This window comes from Rhinoderma darwinii, chromosome 3, assembly GCF_050947455.1.
Source record: "Rhinoderma darwinii isolate aRhiDar2 chromosome 3, aRhiDar2.hap1, whole genome shotgun sequence".
NCBI classification, from domain to species: Eukaryota; Metazoa; Chordata; class Amphibia; order Anura; family Rhinodermatidae; genus Rhinoderma; species Rhinoderma darwinii.
In genome coordinates this window covers 244,050,665-244,073,502 of record NC_134689.1, presented here as the reverse complement: position 1 = coordinate 244,073,502, position 22,838 = coordinate 244,050,665, and the positions used below count along the sequence as shown (strand labels likewise).

Below are 22,838 nucleotides of genomic sequence, written 5' to 3'. Positions count from 1 at the left end.
TTTTTACGACACTGCATCAGAATAAATAAACACCGCTGGGAGCAGTTAAATCTCCCTGCTCTCAGCTACCGGAGGTAGCTGAGGGCTGGGAGAAGACCTGCTCGAACGGGAGAGATCAAAATAAGTATTGATCTTGCCCGTTTAACGCCTCACATACGGCGCTCAATAGCGAGCGCCGAATCTGAGTGGTTTTGGAGCGAAGAAGCTCCCTCTCTCACCCCACCTGCACCTTGCGATAAGTTTTTATTGATACCATTTTGGAGTACATGCGACTTTTTGATCACTTTTTATCACATTTTCTTAAGGCAGGATGCACAGAAAACAGCAATTCTTGTATTGTTTTTATTTTATTTTTTACGGCGTTCGTCGAGCGGGTTAAATAATGTAATAACTTTATAGTTGGGGTCTTTAAGGGCACGGCGATACCAAATGTGTTTAACTTTTCTTTTTTTTTTTTTTATAATAAAAATAATAATAATAAAGCATTTTGTAAGCATTTTTTTCACTTTTTATTTAATTTATTATTAAAAAAGTTAATAAAAGTTAATCAATAAATTATATGTACCCCAAAATGGTGCTATTAAAAAATACAACTTGTCCCGCAAAAAATCAAGTCCTTATACAGCTTTGTAGATGCAAAAATAAAAAAGTTATAGCTCTTTGAATGAGACGATGGAAAATCCCCCCCAAAAAATAGCTTAGTTATTAAGGCCTAAAATAGCCATGTTACTAGGGGGTTAAACCAAGTTAGTTTAGTGGTTAAAATTTAAGGGTAAATATTGGTGGTCTGGGATGACCAAAGAGATAATGCTGAATATTCATAGTTATTTAGGATGGTTTAGGGGTAAATACATATTGTTTTTTTGCAGCCTAAGGTGATTTTGGGGGTTAATATATGTTATTTCTTGTGTTCTAGGACATTGAATGGGTTTATCATAACATCCCTGTTGGGCTACAGTAGTGAAGAGGTTAATTGTAATACATAATCGCGGTCTAGGATACTGGTGGGCTTAATGGTAACACCCCTTGTGGTGTATAGTAGTGAAGTGGCTAATGGAAACATTCCTGGTGGTCTATGGTAGTGAAGGGATTGTGGTCTTGGGTAGGGAACTTGTAATGACGGGGGTGGGGAGACAGACAAGTGAGCCCTAATCTACCCACCACTCAGTCCCTGCCTACTTGCAACGACCCGCCCTAGGCGACGGGGTACAACTGGGCGACGGTCCCTACGCTCAATAAGTGCACGACCGACAAACAGACAAGGGTACACAGAGCTAGGGGGAGAAAGGGGCAGTTGCCCACGGCAACACCGTGAGCAACAAGAGAAGTGAACAAGCCAAGTCAAACCAGGAGAGTACGAGGTGCCAAACGCAGAGCAGAAGAGTAGTAAACAAGCCGAGTCAAACCAGGAGTGTACGAGGTACCAAACGCAGAGCAGGAGAGTAGTCAGCAAGCCGCGGTCAATATGAAGCAAGGACAATGGTACAAGAAGCTGCAGCAGGGCCAGGAAAACAAATGAGAAGAATCACAAGCAAAGGAGGAACAGGAAAGGCAGGTATAAATAGACAGAGGGCGGGAGCTAGCTCCGTCTGGCCAGGCTGTGATAGGTTCTCCCACTCCTAAGCCTGCCACCCTGAGTGGTGGAAGATGGAGTCAGTCTCACAGACATAGAAGCAGGTGCAGACTGATTATCTATGGGCGTTAACCCCGAAGCTGTGCCTGGCAGATCCTTTACAGAACTGCTGTCTTACTAAAAATTGGCCTATATTTAGTGCAAAGTTAGCACTATATATAATATATAGTGAACTATATATAATATATTGTGCAAATGTAGCAGGATTTAGTTAAAAATTATCTGTTGCTGCAAAGATTATCCAGAAAGAAATTCATACATAAGTATTAAAGGGCAACTCTACTTTCATTATCCTTGGATATATACTGTATAGTAAAGATTAACCAAGGTAAGGAAAAAGTTAAAATTATACTTTTTTGTAATATATTTTCATGTAGCTGTTTACATGCACTGTGGGTAAAAATCTATTGCTGCTACCTGTAAACCATCAACAAGATGCTGTTGATGGATCTGTTAATATCCTGCTGGGAATGTGCTGTGGGTCTAATTGGCTTGTTAACACCTGGATACTCTCTGCTGCTAGGCTTTTGAACACATGGATGTTTATTTCCTAATAATCAGGCATGCATGTGTGAATATGCCAAGCTGCCGTCTGCATTCAAACAAGCCACGTCTGCCAACAACAGCTATTAGCTGATTTCATTTGGATGGTTTCTAGGTAGGAATACATGTTCATACACTACATACAATAATCAATAAATATATGAAAACAACAAAAAGTCTAATAAAGATATATTACGAAGATAATGGGTTGTACATTTGCTGACTACAATGCCAGTCAATGGTGGAACTCCATGTTAATACATTTATAACTGCTTGACTATGATGAAAAACAACTGTCGGGTGTTTAAATGTGTATTTAATGGATGTCACATAGACATTATATGCATTATACTTCTTTGTATATACTATAGATGTGGAAAGCAGCTGTGGGACACAATGTAGCAGTGACTGAAGTTGCAGGAGGTGATGACTGGGAAACTGATCCAGATTTTGTGGTGAGTCTACAACTTTATTCATTATAAACTTGCACTATAGTGTATGGCAAGCAGAAAGCAATGATCTGATATTATAGCATCCATTCAACATAAAACTTACATCTACTTGCTATACTACAAATACTAGAAGAGCAAAAGCAATCATTAGAAAAAGTAAATAGTATTGTTTAGTTGCCCTAAGGGAAAAAAAAAAATCTACATTTGTGGGTTAAATAATTTCTTCATAAATGGATAATGAAACAATATGAAACTGTTCCCTGACATGAGTGCCTGGTCTACTGTATATGGTTAGTATACAAGTGCTAAAGGGTTCGTATCTCTGTTACTCACTGACCACCATTGAAGGTTTCTAGTAGCCACTGTAACTGGATATAAAGAAAAACTTGTACATTTAGATCTCAATTAACGATACTGAAGTGTTTAGCCAGTGAATAGACATTCCACGGGATGTCTATTCACAATCTCTGCACTTCGTTACTGTTTCTGTGGTAGTTACAGCAGAGCAAAGCGTAATCTCGTTGTAACCTGTCATCTACAGCGTAATCTCGCTGTGTGTTAGTATGAGGCTGGGTTCACACGACCTATTTTCAGACGTATACGAGGCGTTTTTGGCCTCGTTTTACGTCTGAAAATACGTCTCAAATACGTTGTCAAACATCTGCCCATTACTTTCTATGGGTATAACGCTGTATTGTTCCCACTACGCGTAATTTTACGCGTCGTACGGCAATTACGATGCGTAAAATTACGCCTCGTAAAAAGAAGTGCAGGACACTTCTTTGGACGTTTTTGGGGCTGTTTTCTCATAGACTCCAATGAAAACAGCTCCAAAAACGGACGTAAAAAACGCCGCGAAAACGGCGCGAAAAACGTCGCGAAAAATGCGAGTTGCTCAAAAAACGTCTGAAAATCGGGGGCTGTTTTCCCTTGAAAACAGCTCTGTATTTTCAGACGTTTTTGGTCACTACGTGTGCACATACCCTTAGGCTGGGTTCACACGACCTATTTTCAGACGTAAACGAGGCGTATTATGCCTCGATTTACGCCTGAAAATACGGCTCCAATATGTCGGCAAACATCTGCCCATTCATTTGAATGGGTTTGCCGACGTACTGTGCCGACGACCTGTAATTTACGCGTCGTCGTTTGACAGCTGTCAAACGACGACGCGTAAAATTACAGCCACGTCAAAAGAAGTGCAGGACACTTCTTGGGACGTTTTTGGAGCCGTTTTCTCATAGACTATTGAAAACAACTCCAAAAACGGCCGAAAAAACGGCGCGAAAACGGCGCGAAACACGGCGCGAAAAATGTGAGTTGCTCAAAAAACGTCTGAAAATCAGGTGCTGTTTTCCCTTGAAAACAGCTCCGTATTTTCAGACGTTTTTGGCTCAGCGTGTGAACATACCCTAAGACAGCACATGTGTTAGTATAAGACAGCATATAGCGATCTAAAAGGATCCCTATGCGCTGCCTAAATGAATGGAGAGGAGTGTATGATGCTGATTGGTCAGCATCATACACTCCACTGTACAACGCCCACTTGGTCTAAAGTAAAAACACGCCCACTTGGGCATTAAGCAACTCATTAGCAAAAATCTAAAATCGCTAATAAAGTGGTAAAAATAGATTGTTTTTTTAAATAAAAAGCACTGCTGTCACCTACATTATAGCGCCAATCTCCTTATGTAGGAGATAGGACACTTATAATGTGGTGACAGAGCCTCTTTAACTTGCCATAAATAGATCCTTACTATGTGTATGTGTATATATATATATATATATATATATACATATACATATATATACTACCAAAATTGTTACATTTGTTAAGAATTTATAACCAGATCTCAATGCTTCAGTACTTAGCATGTGCACTTTTGGCCCAAAGAAAATACCTAGACTATAAACATGACATCGTCGAAAAGGTTTTAAACTATTTTATCATTAAAAATATATATATACGTATCCATATTAGCTAGTCTCAGTTCAGTTAGTTATAGGGAAGGAAATGTGTGTTATGCATCGTTCATATCTGCGTCGGGACTCCGTTCATTGGTTCCGTTGAAGCTTTTCATCAAGGGAACCCATGAGCGGAATCCAAACTGAAACAAACGGAAACTATAGGTTTCCGTTTGCATCACCATTGTCTTCAATGGTGATGGATCCGGTGCAAATGTTTTCCGTTTGTCACCGTTGTGTAAGGGTTCAGTTCTTTATACGGAATCAATACCGTAGTCAACTGCGCTATTCATTCCGTCAAAATGACGGAACCATTAAACAACGGTGACAAACGGAAACCATTTGCGCCGGATCTGTCACCATTAAAATTAATGGTGATGCAAACGGTAACCTATGGTTTCTGTTTGTTTCAGTTTGAATTCCCTTCATGGGTTCCCCTGACTGAAAGTTCCGACGGAACCCATGAACGGAGTCCCAACACAGATGTGAACGAAGCCTTAGCTGTAATTCCTAGGTTATTTTCTATAAACTCATTTTTTGTGTGTAGATAGTAGAAGTTAATACAACTATTCTGGTTCAACCACATTAAAATGTTTCTTCCTCAGAATGATATAACAGAAGAAGAACAGCGCTGGGGGGCAAAAACCATACAAGGATCTGGCCGTCCACAACATATAGAGTGAGTCATTATACGAGTTCATAATAGGAAGTTAAACGGTATACACATCTCTGTAATGGAAAAATATATATAATTTTAGATATTTGACTATATACCTGGAGAGGTTCCTCTGTATTCGAGTTTCCCTGTATTTGGCTGATTTTTGTATTGCTTCTTTAATTTTTTCATCTTTTTATTTTCAAACTGTTTTTATTGAGCCAAATATTGGATCAGGGTCAGAAAAGGAGAGACACAATAGGGATGGAGTGGAAGGGAAACATATAGGCTAGGCCTTCACCATGGCTCTTTGAGAGATACGTTTTGGCAAGGTTGTATAAGGCCAGATGTCTTCATCTACAGAGACCAATAAAGAGCCTCATGGCAGGCAAAAAGTAAATGTCAATAAAAGTAGGAAACAAGATTATAGAGGAGCTTCATCAGGGAGGAAGGCAATTGGCCGAGACTAAAGGGTTGGTGGCTATCCTGGGCAGATATTGAAAGATGATGAGTTGTTTAGGAAAAGAAGAAGAGGCAAGAGGGACACGCCAGTCACCGGTTGAAGGACAGTCACCACATTTTGTATGTGTAGAAATATATTAAGGCAGCGGTAGGGAGCTCACATGGGTTTTCTCTAGGTACCAACTAGTATGTTGGAAACGTGAGCATAGCTTCTGCTTGATTCTGGAGGGTAATACAGGGTGGCTTTATCTACAGGGGGGCTGTGTGTCAGTGGAGCTATCTACAGGGGGGCTTTGTGTGGCGCTATCTTCGGGGGGCTTTGTGTGGGGCTATCTACGGGGGGCTTTGTGTGGCACTATCTACAAGGGCGGCTGTGTGTGGCGATATGTACAAGGGGGGCTGTGTGTGGCGCTATCTACAGGGGTGCTGTGTGTGGCACTATTTACAAGTGGGGCTGTGTGTGGCGCTATGTACAAGGGGGATGTGTGTGGCGCTATTTACACGGGGGGGGGGGGCTGTGTATGGCGCTATCTACAAGGAGGGCTGTGTGTGGTGCTATCTACAAGAGGGGCTGTGTGTGATGCTATCTACAGGGGGGCTTTGTGGCACTATCTACAGGGGGCTGTGTGTGTGTGGCGCTATCTACAGGGGGGCTTTGTGTGGTACTATCTACAGGGGGCCGTGTGTGGCGCTATCTACAGGGGGCCGTGTGTGGCTTTATGTACAGGGGGTCTGTGTGTCGATCGAGCTATCTACAGGCGGGCTTTGTGTGGCGCTATCGAGGGGGGCTTTGTGTGGCGCTATCTACGCGGGGGCTTTGTGTGGTGCTATGTACAAGGGGGCTGTGTGTGGCGATATGTAAAAGGGGGGCTGTGTGGGGCGCTATCTACAGGGGGACTGTGTGTGGCGCTATCTACAGGGGGCTGTGTGTGGTGCTATTTACAAGTGGGGCTGTGTGTGGTGCTATTTACAAGTGGGGCTGTGTGTGGTGCTATTTACAAGTGGGGCTGTGTGTGGCGCTATCTACAATGGGGGCTGTGTGTGGTGCTATCTACAAGGGGGTCAGTGTGTGGTGCTATCTACAGGGGGGCTTTGTGGCACTATCTACAGGGGGGCTGTGTGTGTGTGTCGCTATCTACAGGGGGGCTGTGACTGGTACTATCTACAGGGGGCCGTGTGTGGCGCTATCTACAGGGGGGCCGTGTGTGGCTTTATCTACAGGGGGGGCTGTGTGTCGGTGGAGCTATCTACAGGGGGGCTTTGTGTGGCGCTATCTATGGGGGGCTTTGTGTGGCGCTATCTACAAGGGGGGCTGCGTGTGGCGATATGTACAAGGGGGGCTGTGTGTGGCGCTATCTACAGGGGGGCTGTGTGTGGCGCTATCTACAGGGGGCTGTGTGTGGCGCTATGTACAAGGGGGCTGTCTGTGGCACTATTTACACGGGGGGGGGCTGTGTGTGGCGCTATCTACAAGGAGGGCTGTGTGTGGCGCTATGTACAAGGAGGGCTGTGTGTGGCGCTATTTACACGGGGGGGGCTGTGTGTGGCGCTATGTACAAGGGGGCTGTGTGTGGCGCTATTTACACGGTGGGGCTGTGTGTGGCGCTATCTACAAGGAGGGCTGTGTGTGGCGCTATCTACAGGGGGGCTGTGTGTGGCGCTATCTACAGGGGGTTGTGTGTGATGCTATTTACAAGGGGGCTGTGTGTGGCGCTAGCTACAGGGGGCTGTGTGTGGCGCTATCTACAAGGGGGGCTGTGTGTGACGCTATCTCCAAGGGGGTCAGTGTGTGGCGCTATTTACAAGGAGGGCCGTGCGTGGCGCTGTCTACAAACGGGGCCGTGTGTGGTGCTATCTACAGGAGGGCCATGTGTGGCGCTATCTACATCTTGTAAATATTACTAACTTTATTTTTTTGTTTTGCAGGTTCCGCTGGACTGTTTGCACTACGTCATAGATTCGTTGGACTACTGCGATGATCTACATTTTTTTTTTTTTTTTAATTGTGAAAGAGGGTAGTGTGGGGGAGTTCTAATTTCAATATAAAAAATATTTTCTTATGTCTGTGTTTTTTTTAATACTTTATAAGCGCCTTTTTTCATAACCAGCCAAATACAACATAGTAGCAGCAGCCTAGCATTACCAGGGTTTGAAGGGCCACTGTTTCTGGCCTCTCCCAGCCTAATAATACCAGCCTGTGGCTGCCCCAGTGCCCGCCCATCACTACAGATGGTCAGGTACTGGACCGCACCCGGCTCCTTCCAGCACCCTTGGTGGCAGTGGGTACCAGGGGTAATAATGGCGGGTTAGTTGCAGCCTTTTTACTGGCTCACACTAATCCCCACCTTAGTAATGGATGCCGTCAATCAGACTATTAGCGCCTTGGTAATGGCAGTAGAGTATTAAAAAAAACACAGACATAAGAAAATATATTTTTTTTAATTTAAACTCCCCCACACAACCCTCTGTGATCATTTTATAAAAAAACAAAAACGTAGATCATTGAAGTAATCCAACAAATCTACTGCGTAGTCCAAACAGTCCAATGGAACCTGCAAAGCAAAAAAAATCAAGTTAGTAATATGAAGAATAAAACAACTTTTCCTCACCTCCAACGACTTCTGTCTTCTTCCCTGCGCTGCAATAGAAACTTCAAGAGACGTCAATGAAAAATAATTCCCCTTCATGTAACTCTGCTACCTGTCAGCTGAAAAGTCATCCACCACAGGGAAAAATGTTTCCCCATCATGTCTGATTCCCATGTGTCTCTTTGTGGTACTCTGGCGGATGATTTTTCCTTTGACCGGTAGCAGAGTTACACAGCTGGAAATAAAATTCCCCATCATGTAACTCTGCTACCTGTCCATTGAAAAGTCATCCACCACAGGGTCTCCCTCTTGACTTTCATTGTTCTCAGCCTTTTGGATTGTCCTGCACTGCTGCTGCCGTGATGAGCAAATGTTATACCCAAGATAGGAAAAGTAACACAAAGACAATATAACCTGATCCATAATATTTGTGATATCCATAGTTTTTTTTTGTTGTAAGTCTAGAGATCCGCAGTGCGAATATGCGAGTACAGCTAAAAATGAATAGAGAGAAATGTATGACGCCGATTGGTGACTGATTGGTCAGCGTCATACACTTCTCTTTACAACATCAAGTTGGTAAAAAGGTAAAAAAAACACCCAGTTGTCTATTAAGAAACCCATTAGCATAAATCTAAAATTGTTCATAACTTGCTCAAAAATGATTGTTTTTCAAAATAAAAACCACTGTTGTTATCTACATTACAGTGCCGATCAGATTATGTAGGAGATAGGGCACTTATAATCTGGTCACAGAGCCTCTTTAAGAAGCTATGGGGTAGCTATAACTTCTTAATCCTTGAAATGCAGCAGGAACTGAATGGGTTAAGAAGCTGCCCGGAAGAACGGGACTCCGTATAAAACAATCTCTGGACTCACAGTATAACATAAACCCCAGTCCCCTCACTGCTGCTCCTGTTCATTGTCGGCATGCTGTGCAGTGTGTCTGCTTGTTAATAAAGCTTTTTTTCCTGTCTCCTGCTATGGGGATGGGGCCTGTAACGATTTCATGATTCTGGGCAAATCCAGAATCATGCCAACTTGAAATGGCAAATTAATTTAATTAATCACCCAGCCCTACGTCCGTGTGACGGCCGTTAAGACAACGGCCGTCACATGGACGCATGTATTTCAATGGGGCCGTTCACGTGGCCGTTGTTTCAAGTCTATGGGGAACCGCGGGTCCCACAAGGTTGGAATCGGACGTGAAAAACTGCAATTTTTCACGTCCGAGTTTCCCCACGTTCGTGTGAATAAGCCCTAAGTCTTAGCCTTTCAGCTAGTAGCTGGAGAATCTGGGTACTTATCCTCTCATTGGTATCACTATCAAGATACATCTCCCATTCCATATTTTTCAGTTTGTGTGAAAAAATAATGCTTGTAAATCTTAGTCTGTACATGAGAGTGACGACACATTTCTTGGTCACCGATACCAGATAATTTTTCATACACAATGCACATAAGGGCCTAGATTCAAGCTGGAATTATGGAAGGGCTCTCTGACTGTGATTGATTGATCATAAAAGGTGGGGGAGGTTCACAGAAAAATGAACCCCTCTCATGACTGAGACTTCATACAGTTACTGCAGATAAGGATTCTGTAGCACAGTCAAGGTCTCATTTGCGGCTGGGGTTATGATTAAATTAGGGAGGAGAAGCAGAACACATTGTCATGGCATAAGTAAGATACTCCACATCTGTCTTTTAATCAGAATTACATGCGCATATTTTTGTAATTCATGTGTTCATTGAAACAATCGGCCAAAGTGGTTCTTAATGACAGTAATACAAGATATATAGAAATGTTCATAAACCATTAGATTCTATTTTGTATAAAATATCCTTCACTCTTTATTTTTTTTCCCCAAAGCATAAAGGAATTAAGAAGCAATGTGTCTAAAGAGCACGAGCAATTGAAGAAGAAAGAATTTCAGCAGGGTCCCAAAGCATCTTATGGATATGGGGGAGAATTTGGAACAGAGAGGGATAGGATGGACAAGGTAATTTATATAATATAATGCATATGACCCTGTAATTAGTCTGTATCTCGCACACGCTCTCTCTCTCTTTATGTCTCTCTCTCTCTCTTTCTCTCTCTATCTCTCGCTCTCGCTCTCTCTCTATCTCTCTCTCGCCCTCCCTCTTTTTGTCTCTTTCTCTGTAAAGTATCTTTACAAATATGCACACATATATAATTTCACAAACCTCTAGCGGATAGTTTATTTCAGTGATCCTATGTCATTGTAAGGCTTGTCCGTGCTGCATTAAAGCCACATTACGATCACTTAATATAGTCCTAAGGGTATGTTCACACGTAGTCTACAAAAACGTCTGAAAATCCAGAGCTGTTTTCAAGGGAAAACAGACCCTGCTTTTCAGACGTTTTTTTACCAACTCGCATTTTTCGCTGCGTTTTCACGCCGTTTTCGCGGCGTTTTTTTACGTCCGTTTTTGGAGCTGTTTTCATTGGAGTCTATGAGAAAACAGCTCCAAAAACGTCCAAAGAAGTGTCCTGCACTTCTTTTGCCGAGGCTGTATTTTTACGCGTCGTCGTTTGACAGCTGTCAAACGACGATGCGTAAATAACAGGTCGTCTGCACAGTACGTCGGCAAACCAATTCAAATGAATGGGCAGATGTTTGCCGACGTATTGTAGCCCTATTTTCAGACGTAAAACGAGGCAAAATACGCCTCGTATACGTCTGAAATTTGGCCGTGTGAACATACCCTAATAGGTTTTTAAATGGAGGCTCACAGACAAGCATTAAAGTGTAGATTCACATTTGATGATGTTGCTGCAGACACAGGTTGTTGTAAGACATGTGTTGAATGATAACTCCTGGTGCCCTCTCCAAATGTGCACCACGAGGCAAGCAACACTGACAAATACGCACCTAAAAGGTGGCATGCACCACTAATAACATAGGGTAGGCGGCTGCTTATACCACTGACCAGCACATGATCACATGTTAAACCTCTCTATAGTTTACCACGGCTTTTTATGGGTAATTCTTCTAATAATGGAGTTAGTGTTAAATGCTACTACTGATAATGTTTTCATACTACAAGGAGAATAAACATTCTGAATAAAGAGGAGGGTGACAGGGAGGAATTGACTTTTCTTTTTCCGCAGGTAGAGAGTATTTTACTGCCAATATTCATATATATATATCCACGATCTAAAATTCGGCACCAATGTTGAACAAAACTTTTATCGTCTTTTATCAAACACTCTGGATTGTAATGATAATTGCTATGTGTAAACAAGCCGTATAGGTAACATATCAAAATCAAATGATCAAAAATCCAAATTTATATACCCAAAGCAAGTCATTTTTGTTAATTTGTTATGTTGCCTTGGTAAAGAGGGCCACATTTATAGCACTGGTTTAAGGTGTGTGCATGTTTTACAATTTATGGTTGGTAACACTGTAGGGTCTGTGACTATCTTTCATTAATTTTGTGAAGATGGGGTGAATGTAACAAAATGTGGATGTGGAGATCCTAAGCCCGAGTGTGAATTTAATACATCTGTGCAGGTGAACTTGAGGAGAAATAGCAAAGCAATAGGGAAATTTATTTTAGTTAAAGTTGGCGTAAAAAGACGCCTGTGAAAAAGAAGTGCAGGTCACTTCTTGGGACGTTTATGGAGGTGTTTTTAATTGACTGTATTGAAAAACAGCTCCAATAACGGCCGTAGTATACGCGCGCAAAAAACGCGAGTTGTAACAAAAACGTCTGAAAATCAGGAGCTTTTTTCGCTTGAAAACTGCTCCGTATTTTCAGACGCTTTTTGCTAAGCGTGTGAACATACCCTAACAGGTGCTTAGCCACCTCTCCACCAAGAGTTCTGGACTGGGTGCCTCTATTTATAGGAAAATTAGGAGTCAAAACAGTCAGGACCCCACCGATAAATAATCTCCCGTTAGGAATGGTTAGACACGGCACTTTTTGTTATGAGAGTATGATGCCAGGATCACATGTGCAATTTTCATTCAGTTTTTGGCTCCGTTTTTTTTTTTTGCCAAAGCCAGAAGAGGATACAAAACGGAAGAATTGTGTAAAGAAAATACTGATGCATCTTCTTTCTTTTGTGTCCACTTCTGTGTTTGGCAAAAAAAACAAAACTGATCCACAAACTGCCACAATAACTGCATCAAAACTGTGCGTGTGATCCTGGCCTTAGTCCTGTCAAGCAGTCTCATCGTCATGCAGGGTTATTTTTGCGGCCTATGCATGGTTCAATGGGGCAGGAACACGGATTATTAATTCAAATCAAATTATAGATATGACCATGAAAGAATATCATAGAAAAATATGAGTAGGTCATATACGGCATATACCAGTGAACTCGCTGCTGCCTTGTACAGTTTTGTCTTGGCGGTTAATATCTAAAAGATGGACACATTACTGTTGGAGGGAACACGATGTATACAAAGACGCTAATGCCATAATCATAATTTATCATGCAAGATATAAAAATACAGCTATAAAGGGCACACAAGTGGCAGCCATGTTGTCACGGTTTTATTTATGGATAGCCATGCATTAAAGGTATTCTATATCTTTTTAGGTGATAATCCTCATGCTATGTTATAGTGTGGTCCAAAGCACTGATCTCCAGGAGAACAGCCGCATAGGCTTATTTATACAGTAAATTTAGGAAGGGTGAGAATTCTGCTGTCTTATTATAGTGATGATTGAGAAAGATTGCTGGAGGCTTATGTCTCATTCCTTCATATTTCAGAGTGCACTGGGGCATGACTACCGGGCAGAGGTGGGAAAGCATTCCTCACAGACGGATGCAGCCAAAGGTTTTGGGGGAAAATATGGTGTGCAGAAGGAGAGATGTGATAAGGTAAGTAAAAGTATGGTAAAACCATAGTATGGAGTATATTGGCTGACATGTTTTTAAGGATTCAACTACAGTGAAAAATTTCTGTAAGGCGGGATTCACACGACCGGGTCGTTCCCGAGCCCGAGTGCCGGCCGGTAAAATCGGCCATTCTGCCCGGCCGGTTTGCATAAAGTTATGCATCCGTGCCGGGCCGGGCAGATCCGGACAGTGACATCAGCGGCAGCTCCTGAAGGGGAATCCCCATGTGTTCGGGGATTCCGCTTCAGGAGTTTCCCCTGATGTCACTGCCCAGATATGGACAGAGACATCAAGCGCTCTGTCCAGGAGCGGAATCCCCGAAAACACGGGGATTCCGCTCCTTTAAGGAGCTAAAGTGCGGCTAGCACATAGCAGAGCGGGGAGATACCTCCCTGCTCTGCTATAGTGGCGTCGCTGCAGTAGTAGCAGCCGCAGCAGCAGCAGCTGCTGCTACTAGCGGCGCCATCGAAGGTGTCGCCGAGCCAGGGTGCTTTTAACAAGCAGGGGAAGGGAGCCAGCGCAGCGCTCCCTCCACCTGCTGTACACCCCGGCCCTGCAACACAGTGTACAGCGATGCCATTCGTCAGAATGGCATCAACTCCTCCTCCTCACATGCACTCTGCGCTGTGAGGAGGAGGAGATAGAGCGCAAGCTCCGGAAAACCCGGCCATCACTCGGAACACATTCCGGTGATGGCCGTGTAATACCCGGCCCCATAGACTTCTATGGGAGCCGGGCGGCCGGGTGCCCGGGCAAAGATAGAGCATGTCCTATTTTTTGACGGCCGGATTTCCCGGCCGTCAAAAAATCGGTCGTGTGAATAGCCCCATTAGGGGTCTATCATTCCTAATGCAGCCGGGTGCCGGCCGATTTATGAACGGCCGGCACCCGGCCGGGAAACCCTGCCGTGTGAATGAGGCCTAAGAGAATGATAAATGAGACAGGCTCCTCTATAATATTAGGAACTGCATGGCTGGAATTATTGATATGACTACATGTGCACGATATTATATATCCTTTCATCTATGGTCCTAACCTTTTCTTGGACATATTTAAAATAATGTATATACCTGGTGTCTAGTTGTTTTAGCTTAATATCTGTGCATGGTCAATGTTATCTGGTTTATGTTCCCGTATAGAATAAGTAACAGAGGGTTTGTCTTATTGGTCTGAAATCTTAGGCCTGTTCTCATTGACATTAACAGGATAAGAGAATTACACACAACAATGGTTGTATTGTTATAAACTGTTGCCGGTAATGCACAAACCCCGTCAATTGAGAAAAAATAGGCTTCCTGACTCCAATTATATATAATGGGCACCAGGGTGGCTCGTTGGTTAGCACTGTTGTCTTGCAGCACTGAGTTCCTAGGGTTAAATTCGACCAAGGGCAACATCTGCATGGAGTTTGTATGTTCTCTCCATCTTTCTTTTAGTTTATTGCCACACTTCAGAAACATACTTATAGATGAAGATGTAGTAAAAGCACCCTTTAAAGAAGTGTCATTGTACTCCAATATTTATCAAACTACATAATGGATAATGACTGCTGGCCTATTTGTTGTCTTAGTTTATATCTATGATGACATATTATCATATGCATGTTTGTGCAAATATGAATATCTAGTATTTTTTTATTATAAGTATTATTATTATTGTTATTGGTAGTAGTAGTAGTAGTAGTAGTAGTAGTAGTAGTAGTAGTAGTAGTAGTAGTAGTAGTAGTAGTAGTAGTAGTAGTAGTGGTAGTAGTAGTAGTAGTGGTGGTGGTTGTAGAAGTATTGCTAACAGGGATCGTGGTTCTTATATGTAACATTAAGTTTTGCTTTAGTCTGCAGTTGGATTTGATTACAAGGCTCAAATAGAAAAGCATTCATCGCAACAAGGTGAGTAACGCCTGTGTTCCTATAGTCTTTAGAAACCATGTAACTATAGATGGGCAAATTGCTTGGGGAGACTATGCTCCACTGTGCTGACACCCTTGCAGTGTATAGTGTCATATGTTAAAGGGGTTGTCCAGTTTTTATTTATTTACTTATAGAATAGGAAATTATAAATTTTTCTAATATACATGTAACAGAAATTCTGCAACAGTGTTTTTCCTATTGAATTCAACGGGAAGATGTTTGGAGGCGTTCAGCCTCAGTACTGTTAGCCGTTTTTTGGGGCGTTTATGGCCCAAAAAATGTCTGAAAATAGGCCGTGTAAACATACCCTTAGCATGGCAGATTACATTTATCGAGGCAGATGACACCGGACGTGGCAAATGGAACAATACGACTAAAAATGCTAGCCTTCAGCTCAGGGACCAACACAGTTACAGGATACAGCAAGCAAGATACGGGAACACTGGGAACGGGATAGAACTAAGGGACAATTTGCTTAACTAACATGGGAAGACAACAACAACACTCAGGCAAGGAAAGGAAGGGCAGAACCATTTTTAAAGTCCAGGGTGTAAAGGGATTGGCTGAGGAACTTCACACAGGTGCGCACGCTGGCCCTTTAAGGCCAATAGTGAGCGCGCATGTGCATCCTACAGGAGGCAGAGTGTAACTGCAGCTGCTTGTGCCGGCGTCTCTGGGGTGGGAGACACCGGAATGAAGAAGGTGTCCTGCGGTCGCAGCTGCCGGTAAGTTGACCGCGGGCACAAATATGTATCCCCCCTTACGCCCCCTCTTCTTAGGTCAGGAGCGTAAGAGGAACTTCTTGATGAGAGCTGGGGCATTGATGTTCTTTTCTGGCTCCAAAGACCTCTCCTCAGGACCAACACCTTTCCAGTCCACCAGTCCTCCTACTCTCTTGAAATCCAGAATTTCCTTTACCTCAAAGATGTCAGAAGAACCGCTGGGAGTGACAGCAGAACCAGGGGGTCTGCTGTAACGGGTCAGGACCACAGACTTTAGGAGAGAAACATTAAGCGAGTTGGGTATTTTGAGAGTAGCCAAAGCTTACGGGACACAGGGTTGATTTGTTGTAATACCTCGAAGGGGCCGAGGAACCTGTGAGCAAATTTGTGGGAAGGGATCTTTTGCTGAATGTGCTATGAAGAGAGCCAGACCTTGACACCGGGGAGAAACTGAGGCGGAACCCTTCTCTTCTTATCGGCATATGCTTTCATGCGATCCACTGCCTGAAGAATCACGAATTTGGTCTGCTGCCAGATGTGAAGAAACGCCCCGAATGAAGAATTGGCTGCAGGCACTTAAGACATAGTAGACACAGGAAGAGGAACTCGTGGGTGCTTTCTGTATACAATATAGAATGAAGAGGAAGCAGCAAACTCACTTGTATGGTTATTGTATGAGAATTCCGCACAAGGCAGAAGCTGTACCCAATTGTCATGTTGGACAGAGACATAATGACAGAGATAATTCTCCAAGACATCTCTAGGTAGCGAGAGTCACCAATAATAACGAGCAATAAAGTCCCAATAAAGTGCCTGGCCAATTTGGAATTATTCCCCCAGTGGAGAATTATTTTCCTGTCAACAGGACGGACAAAAATCTTTCCAGGAGGAATGTCCTTAATCTGCAGAGAATTTACAGTAAAAATCCAAGAAGGATCAATAATGTGTTGAGGATTTTCTTCTAAGTCGTCAGTTTCGAATGACCAAGACAGGGCATCGGCCTTAACCACTTAACGCTATGTGACGTAATAGTCTGTCACAGGTATTATCCTGTTAACGCAAATTGACATACTATTACGTCACAGCATTAACAGTGTACTGTGTTTGCAGACATGTCTGCAGACACAGTTTTAAAGCAGTGATAGCTTAACGCTATCACTGCTTCAAGGCCAGGACCGGAGCTAGTCTCCGATCCGGCCGATTAACCCCTTAGTTGCAGCGCTCAAAAGCGAGCGCTGATTCTATGGTGTTTACAAGCAGATCGGAACCCTGCAATGAAATTGCGGGGTTCCAATGACTGCTCCGGCGGACCGGAAGCCTAACAATGGCCTCCCGTCTGCCAAGTATGGAAGCCTGCTAGGTCCCGCCCAGTGGCAGGGCCTAAAAGGCGTCCGGCCTCAGTAACAAGATGGTGCAGGCTCAGGAGCTGAGCCTGCGACATCAGCCGCCAGTGTCTGCTGCATGTTACAGCTGACACCGTGCTGTATTGGCAGGGAACTGAGCTATCTCCAATCCCTGCCATTAACTTTTTAGATGCCGCGATCAAAACCGATTGCGGCATCTTAGTGGTTTGTAGCGATCGACATCGACACAATGTTATCGTGACGATGCCGATCGTGGCTATGGCAACCAGGATGCCTAATAATGGCCTCCTGGAGTGCCACGTACGTTAGCCTATTAGGCCCCGCCCACAGATGGGATCCAATAGGCTTGCTGTCAGTGAATGACTGACCGCTCTAATGCATTGAACTACTTGGGTAGTGCAATGCATTAGAGTAAAGATCAGAGGTGCAGGCCCTCAAGTCCCCAAGTGGGACAAAAAAAAAGTTGAATAAAAGGATAAAAATAAAAGTTTCAAGTTAATAAAAACAAACACTGCCTTTTTTCCTATAATAAGCCTTTTATTATTGGAAAAAAATGAAAACGTTTAAAAAAAAAGTACACATATTTGGTATCGCCGCGTCCGTAACAACCCAAACTATAATATTATTTTTCCCACACGGTGAACACCACAATTTTTTTTTAAAAACTGTCAGAATCACTATTTTTTTTATCACCACCCCTCACAAAACATGGAATAAAAAATGATCATAAAGTCGCATGTACCCCAAAATAGTACCAATAAAAACTACAACCCGTCCCGCAATAAACAAGCCCTTACACAGCTTTTTTGACTGAAAAATAAAAGTTCTGGCTCTTAGAATATAGCGACACAAAATGTGCAGAATGTCTAAAAGCGGTTAAGATCGTGCACCGTTCATCAGTGCGACACCGGCCACATATCTCTGAAATATTATTTATTTACCACATTATTATACCCTCTTATTATGCCCTGCTGTACTCCGCACAGATTACATATGCACCCACACTATAAACTGAAATACCAGTAAAACTCCAAACAGAACTGCCAAGCAAAATCTGCGCTCCAAAAGGCAAATGGCGCTCCCTACCTTTTGAACCCTACAGCATGCCCAAACAGCAGTTTACGTCCACATATATGGCATCGCCATACCCAGGGGAACCAGCTTAACAGTTTACGAGGTGTGTCTTCGGTGGCACAAACTGGGCACAGCATATTGTGCACTAAAATGGCATATCAGCGGAAAATTGCAATTTTCACTTTGCACCATCCCCTTCCCGTCGTAAACAACTTCTTTATTTTTCCATTGATATAGTCCTATGAGGGCTTAATTTTTGTGGGACGGGTTGTAGTTTTTCGTAGCACAATTTATTGTGCCATATAATGTACTAGTAAACGTGAAAAAAATAATTTGTCGGGTAGAAAATGAAAAAAACTGTGATTCCGACATTGTTTTTTTGCCCTTCGTTTTTACGGAATTCACTGTGCAATTAAATTAACATGTTAACTTTATTCTGCGGGTCAATACGATTACGGGGATACCAAATATATATAATTTTTTCTATATTTTACTACTTTTACAAGTAAAAAAATTAAATTTATTTTGTGTCGCCAAATTCTGAGAGCCATAACTTTTTTTATTTTTTCGTAAATTAAGTGGTATGAGGGCTTATTTTTTGCGGGATAAGATGTAGTTTTTAATAATACCATTTTGGGGTACATGGGACATTTTGATCACTTTGTATTCCATTTTTTGTGGGAGATTAGATGACCAAAAAATAGCGATTCTGGCGTTTACATTTTTTTTTCTTTACAGCGTACACCGTGCAGGTTAAATAATGATATATTGTAATAGTTCAGACTTTTACGGATGCGGTAATACCAATTATGTTTGTTTATTTATTTATTTTACTATGCTCTAGGGTTAAAATGGGAAAAGGTTTTTTTTTAAACTTTTAATTTATTTGTTTTTGTTTACACAAAAAACAACTTTATTTTACTAATCTTTACTTTTTTTATTAGACCCCGAAGGGGACTTCAACCAGAGATTGTTGGATCGCTTGCACGATATACTGCAATACTAATGTATTGCAGTATATCGTCTTTGTGACAGGCTTCTATTAAGCCCTGCCAGAGGCAGGGCTTAGTAGGAGCACAAAGATGGCGGACGTGGGGGCCTTCATTAGGCCCCCAGGCAGCCATAGCTACCATCGCCACCCCACAATTGCATTGCGGGGGGTGCGATGAGCTGCTAGAGAGGGTTGCCCCCCTCTTTCTAACAATTTAAATGGCGCGGTCGCTATTAACTGCGGCATTTAACGAGGTAAATGAGCAGCAACTAGCTCGAGTGCGATCCCGCTCGTTACTGTGAAGTGTCGGCTGTAATATACAGCCGACACCCGCATCGTATGGAGAAAGTTCACTCCGTGAGCCCGTTCCATACTTCCCTTACCCGGCTATGACGTAACCAATACGTCAAATGTAAGGAAGGGGTTAATTACTAATGGAAAAACACCTGTGGGGCAAAATGCTCACTACACCCCATAAAATGCCTTGAGGGGTGTAGTTTCCAAAATGGGGTCACTTCTTGTGGGCTTCCACTGTACTCTGGTACCTTTAGGGTTTTGCAAATGCGACATGGCACCCAAAAACCAATCCAGCAAAATCTGCATGCCAAATAGCGTTCCTGCCTTTCTGAGCCCTACCGTGTGTCCAAACAGCACTTTATGACCACATGTGGGGTATTTCTGTACTCTGGAGAAATTGCTTTACAAATGTTGGGGTGCTTTTTCTTCTTTAAAATGAAGAAAATTAAAAAATTAAACTTTTTAGTGGAAAAAAAATGTTGAAATTCATTTTTACGGCCTAATTCCAATAAACTCTGCAAAAGACCAGTGGGGTCTAAATGCTTACTATACCCCTAGATAGATTCCTTAAGGAGTGTAGTTTCCCAAATGGGTTCACTTTTGGGAGGGTTTCTACTGATTTGGTCCCTCAGGGGCTTTGCTAATGTGACATGGCACCCGAAAGTCATTGCCGCAAAACTTGAGCTCAAAAAGCCAAATGGTTCTCCTTCCATTCTGAGACCTGCCATGTGTCCAAACAGCAGTTTATCACCACATATGGGGTATTGCCGTAATCGGGAGAAATTTATTTTCAAATGTTGGGGCGCTTTTTCTCCTTTATGCCTTGTAAAAATTGAAAATGTCGAAAATTTTATTAGAAAAAAAATTTACATTTTCATTTTCACGGCCTAATTCCACTAAAGTCAGCAAAAGACCTGTGGGGTGAAAATGTTCACTATACCCCTTGATAAACTCCTTGGGGGTGTAGTTTCCCAAATGGGGTCACTTTTGGGGGTTTCCACTAATTTGGTCCCTCAGGGGCTTTGCTAATGCGACATGGCACCCAAAAATCATTGCAGCAAAACTTGAGCTCAAAAAGCCAAAGGGTTCTCCTTCCTTTCTGAGACCTGCCGTGTGTCCAAACAGCAGTTTATCACCACAAATGGGGTATTGCCGTAATCGGGAGAAATTGCTTTTCAAATGTTGGGGAGTTTTTTCTCCTTTATGCCTTGTAAAAATTGAAAATTTTATTGAAACCTTTTATTGGAAAAAAATGTAGATTTTCATTTTCACGGCTTCATTCCACTAAATTCAGCAAACAAAAGGTGGTGTCAAAATGCTCACTTTACCCCTTGATAAATTCCTTGAGCGGTGTAGTTTGCCAAATGGTGTCTTTTTGGGGCTGTTTTGGCATTACAAGACCTCTTCAAACCGGACATGGTGCCTAAAATATATTCAAATAAAAAGAAGGCCCCAAAATCGTCTAGGTGCTTCTTTGCTTCGGTGGTCTGTGTTTCAGCAAATTAGCACACTAGGGCCACATGTGGGATATTTCTAAAAACGGCAGAATCTGGGCAACAAATATTAAGTTGCGTCTCTTTGGTAAAACCTTTTGTGTTACAGAAAAAAAAAGGATTAAAAATTAATACTTTGGTATAATTCTTGTGAAACGCCTAAAGGGTTAATAAACTTTATAAATGCTGTTTTGAATACTTTGAGGGGTGCAGTTTTTAAAATGGGGTGATTTATGGGTGTTTGCATTGTATGGGCCCCTCAAAACCACTTCACAACTGAACTAGTCTCTGTAAAAATAGCCTTTTGAAATGTTCTTGAAAATGTGAGAAATTGCTGCTAAAGTTCTGAGCCTTGCAACGTCCTAGAAAAGTAAAAAGATGTACAAAAAACGATGCCAATGTAAAGTAGACATGTGGGAAATGTTAATTAGCATTTATATTGTGTGGTATTACTATCTGTCTTTCAAGCAGATACATTTAAATGTAGAAAAATAAAAAATTTTGCCGTTTTTCGCAAAATTTTGGTGTTTTTCACATTAAAATACTGAATGTATCGCCAACATTTTACCACTAACTTGAAGTATAATGTGTATAGGTTCAGATAGCACCAGATACGTGGAAGGGTGAGGTTTTGCACGGATAGGGGCCCAACCCAAACATAAATATAAAAGAGTATCCGGCACACCAATTTTGAAACAAAGGTATTTTTTTATTTTGTTTTTGTTTTTAATGCCAGTGGCAGAGTGCGACGTTTCGGTCTAGGTGACCTTCATCAGGGCACTGAGCCGTGCTGGGAAACTGAATTGACGAGCGCCATGATACAGCGGCCAGCCACTATCAGCACCACTAGCGCACGTCAATTCAGTTTCCCAGCACGGCTCAGTGCCTGATGAAGGTCACCTAGACCGAAACGTCGCACTCTGCCACTGGCATTAAAAACAAAAACAAAATAAAAAAATACCTTTGTTTCAAAATTGGTGTGCCGGATACTCTTTTATATTAAAGTATAATGTGCCATGAGAAAAAAATCTCAGAATCGCTTGGATAGGTAAAAGCATTCCAAAGTTATTACCACATAAATTGAAACACGTCAGATTTGAAAAATGGGGCTGCGTCCTGAACGTGCCACCTAGTCCATGTCCTTAAAGAGGCTCGGTCACCAGATTCTCAAATCCCTATCTCCTATTGCATGTGATCGGCGCTGCAATGTAGATAACAGTAACGTGTTTTTTTTTTAAAAAAACGTTACTTTTTGGCCAAGTTATGAGCAATTTTATATATATGCAAATGAGGTTTGAAATGGACAACTGGGCGTTTTTTTTTTCGTTATGTCCAACTGGGCGTGTATTGTGTTTTTAACTGGGCGTGTTTACGTGTATGACGCTGACCAATCAGTGACCAGTCAGCATCATACACTCCTCTACATTCATTTACACAGCAGCGATGTGCAGCCACATACACAGAGATTAACGTTAATCAAGTGTCCTGATAATGAATACACATGAAATCCAGCCTGGACGTCTTGTGTATTCAGAATCCTGACACTTCTGAATCTTTTCTGTGAGATTTCCAGCAGGTGAAACGAAATCTCGTTTACCTCTGTAATCTCGCGAGATTTCGTTTCCCTTGCTAGAAATCGCCAAGAAAAGATTCAGAAGTGTCAGGATTCTGAATACACATGACGTCCAGGCTGGATTTCATGTGTATTCATTATCAGGACACTTGATTAACGTTAAGCTCTGTTTATGTGGCTGCACATCGCTGCTGTGTAAATGAATGTAGAGGAGTGTATGATGCTGACTGGTCACTGATTGGT

General features: G+C 42.4%; 1 protein-coding gene across 1 annotated transcript in view; it reads left to right on the top strand.

Moving 5' to 3' along the window:
• LOC142748010 (src substrate cortactin-like) overlaps nucleotides 1-22,838 on the top strand; it is a 73,386-nt gene that overhangs the window by 15,647 nt on the left and 34,901 nt on the right. Inside the window, exons 2-6 of the mRNA XM_075855128.1 lie at nucleotides 2,548-2,631; nucleotides 5,199-5,272; nucleotides 10,169-10,298; nucleotides 13,046-13,156; nucleotides 15,006-15,060. Of these exons, the coding sequence (XP_075711243.1) occupies nucleotides 2,548-2,631; nucleotides 5,199-5,272; nucleotides 10,169-10,298; nucleotides 13,046-13,156; nucleotides 15,006-15,060 (454 nt within the window). The remainder of the gene's footprint in view (nucleotides 1-2,547; nucleotides 2,632-5,198; nucleotides 5,273-10,168; nucleotides 10,299-13,045; nucleotides 13,157-15,005; nucleotides 15,061-22,838) is intronic.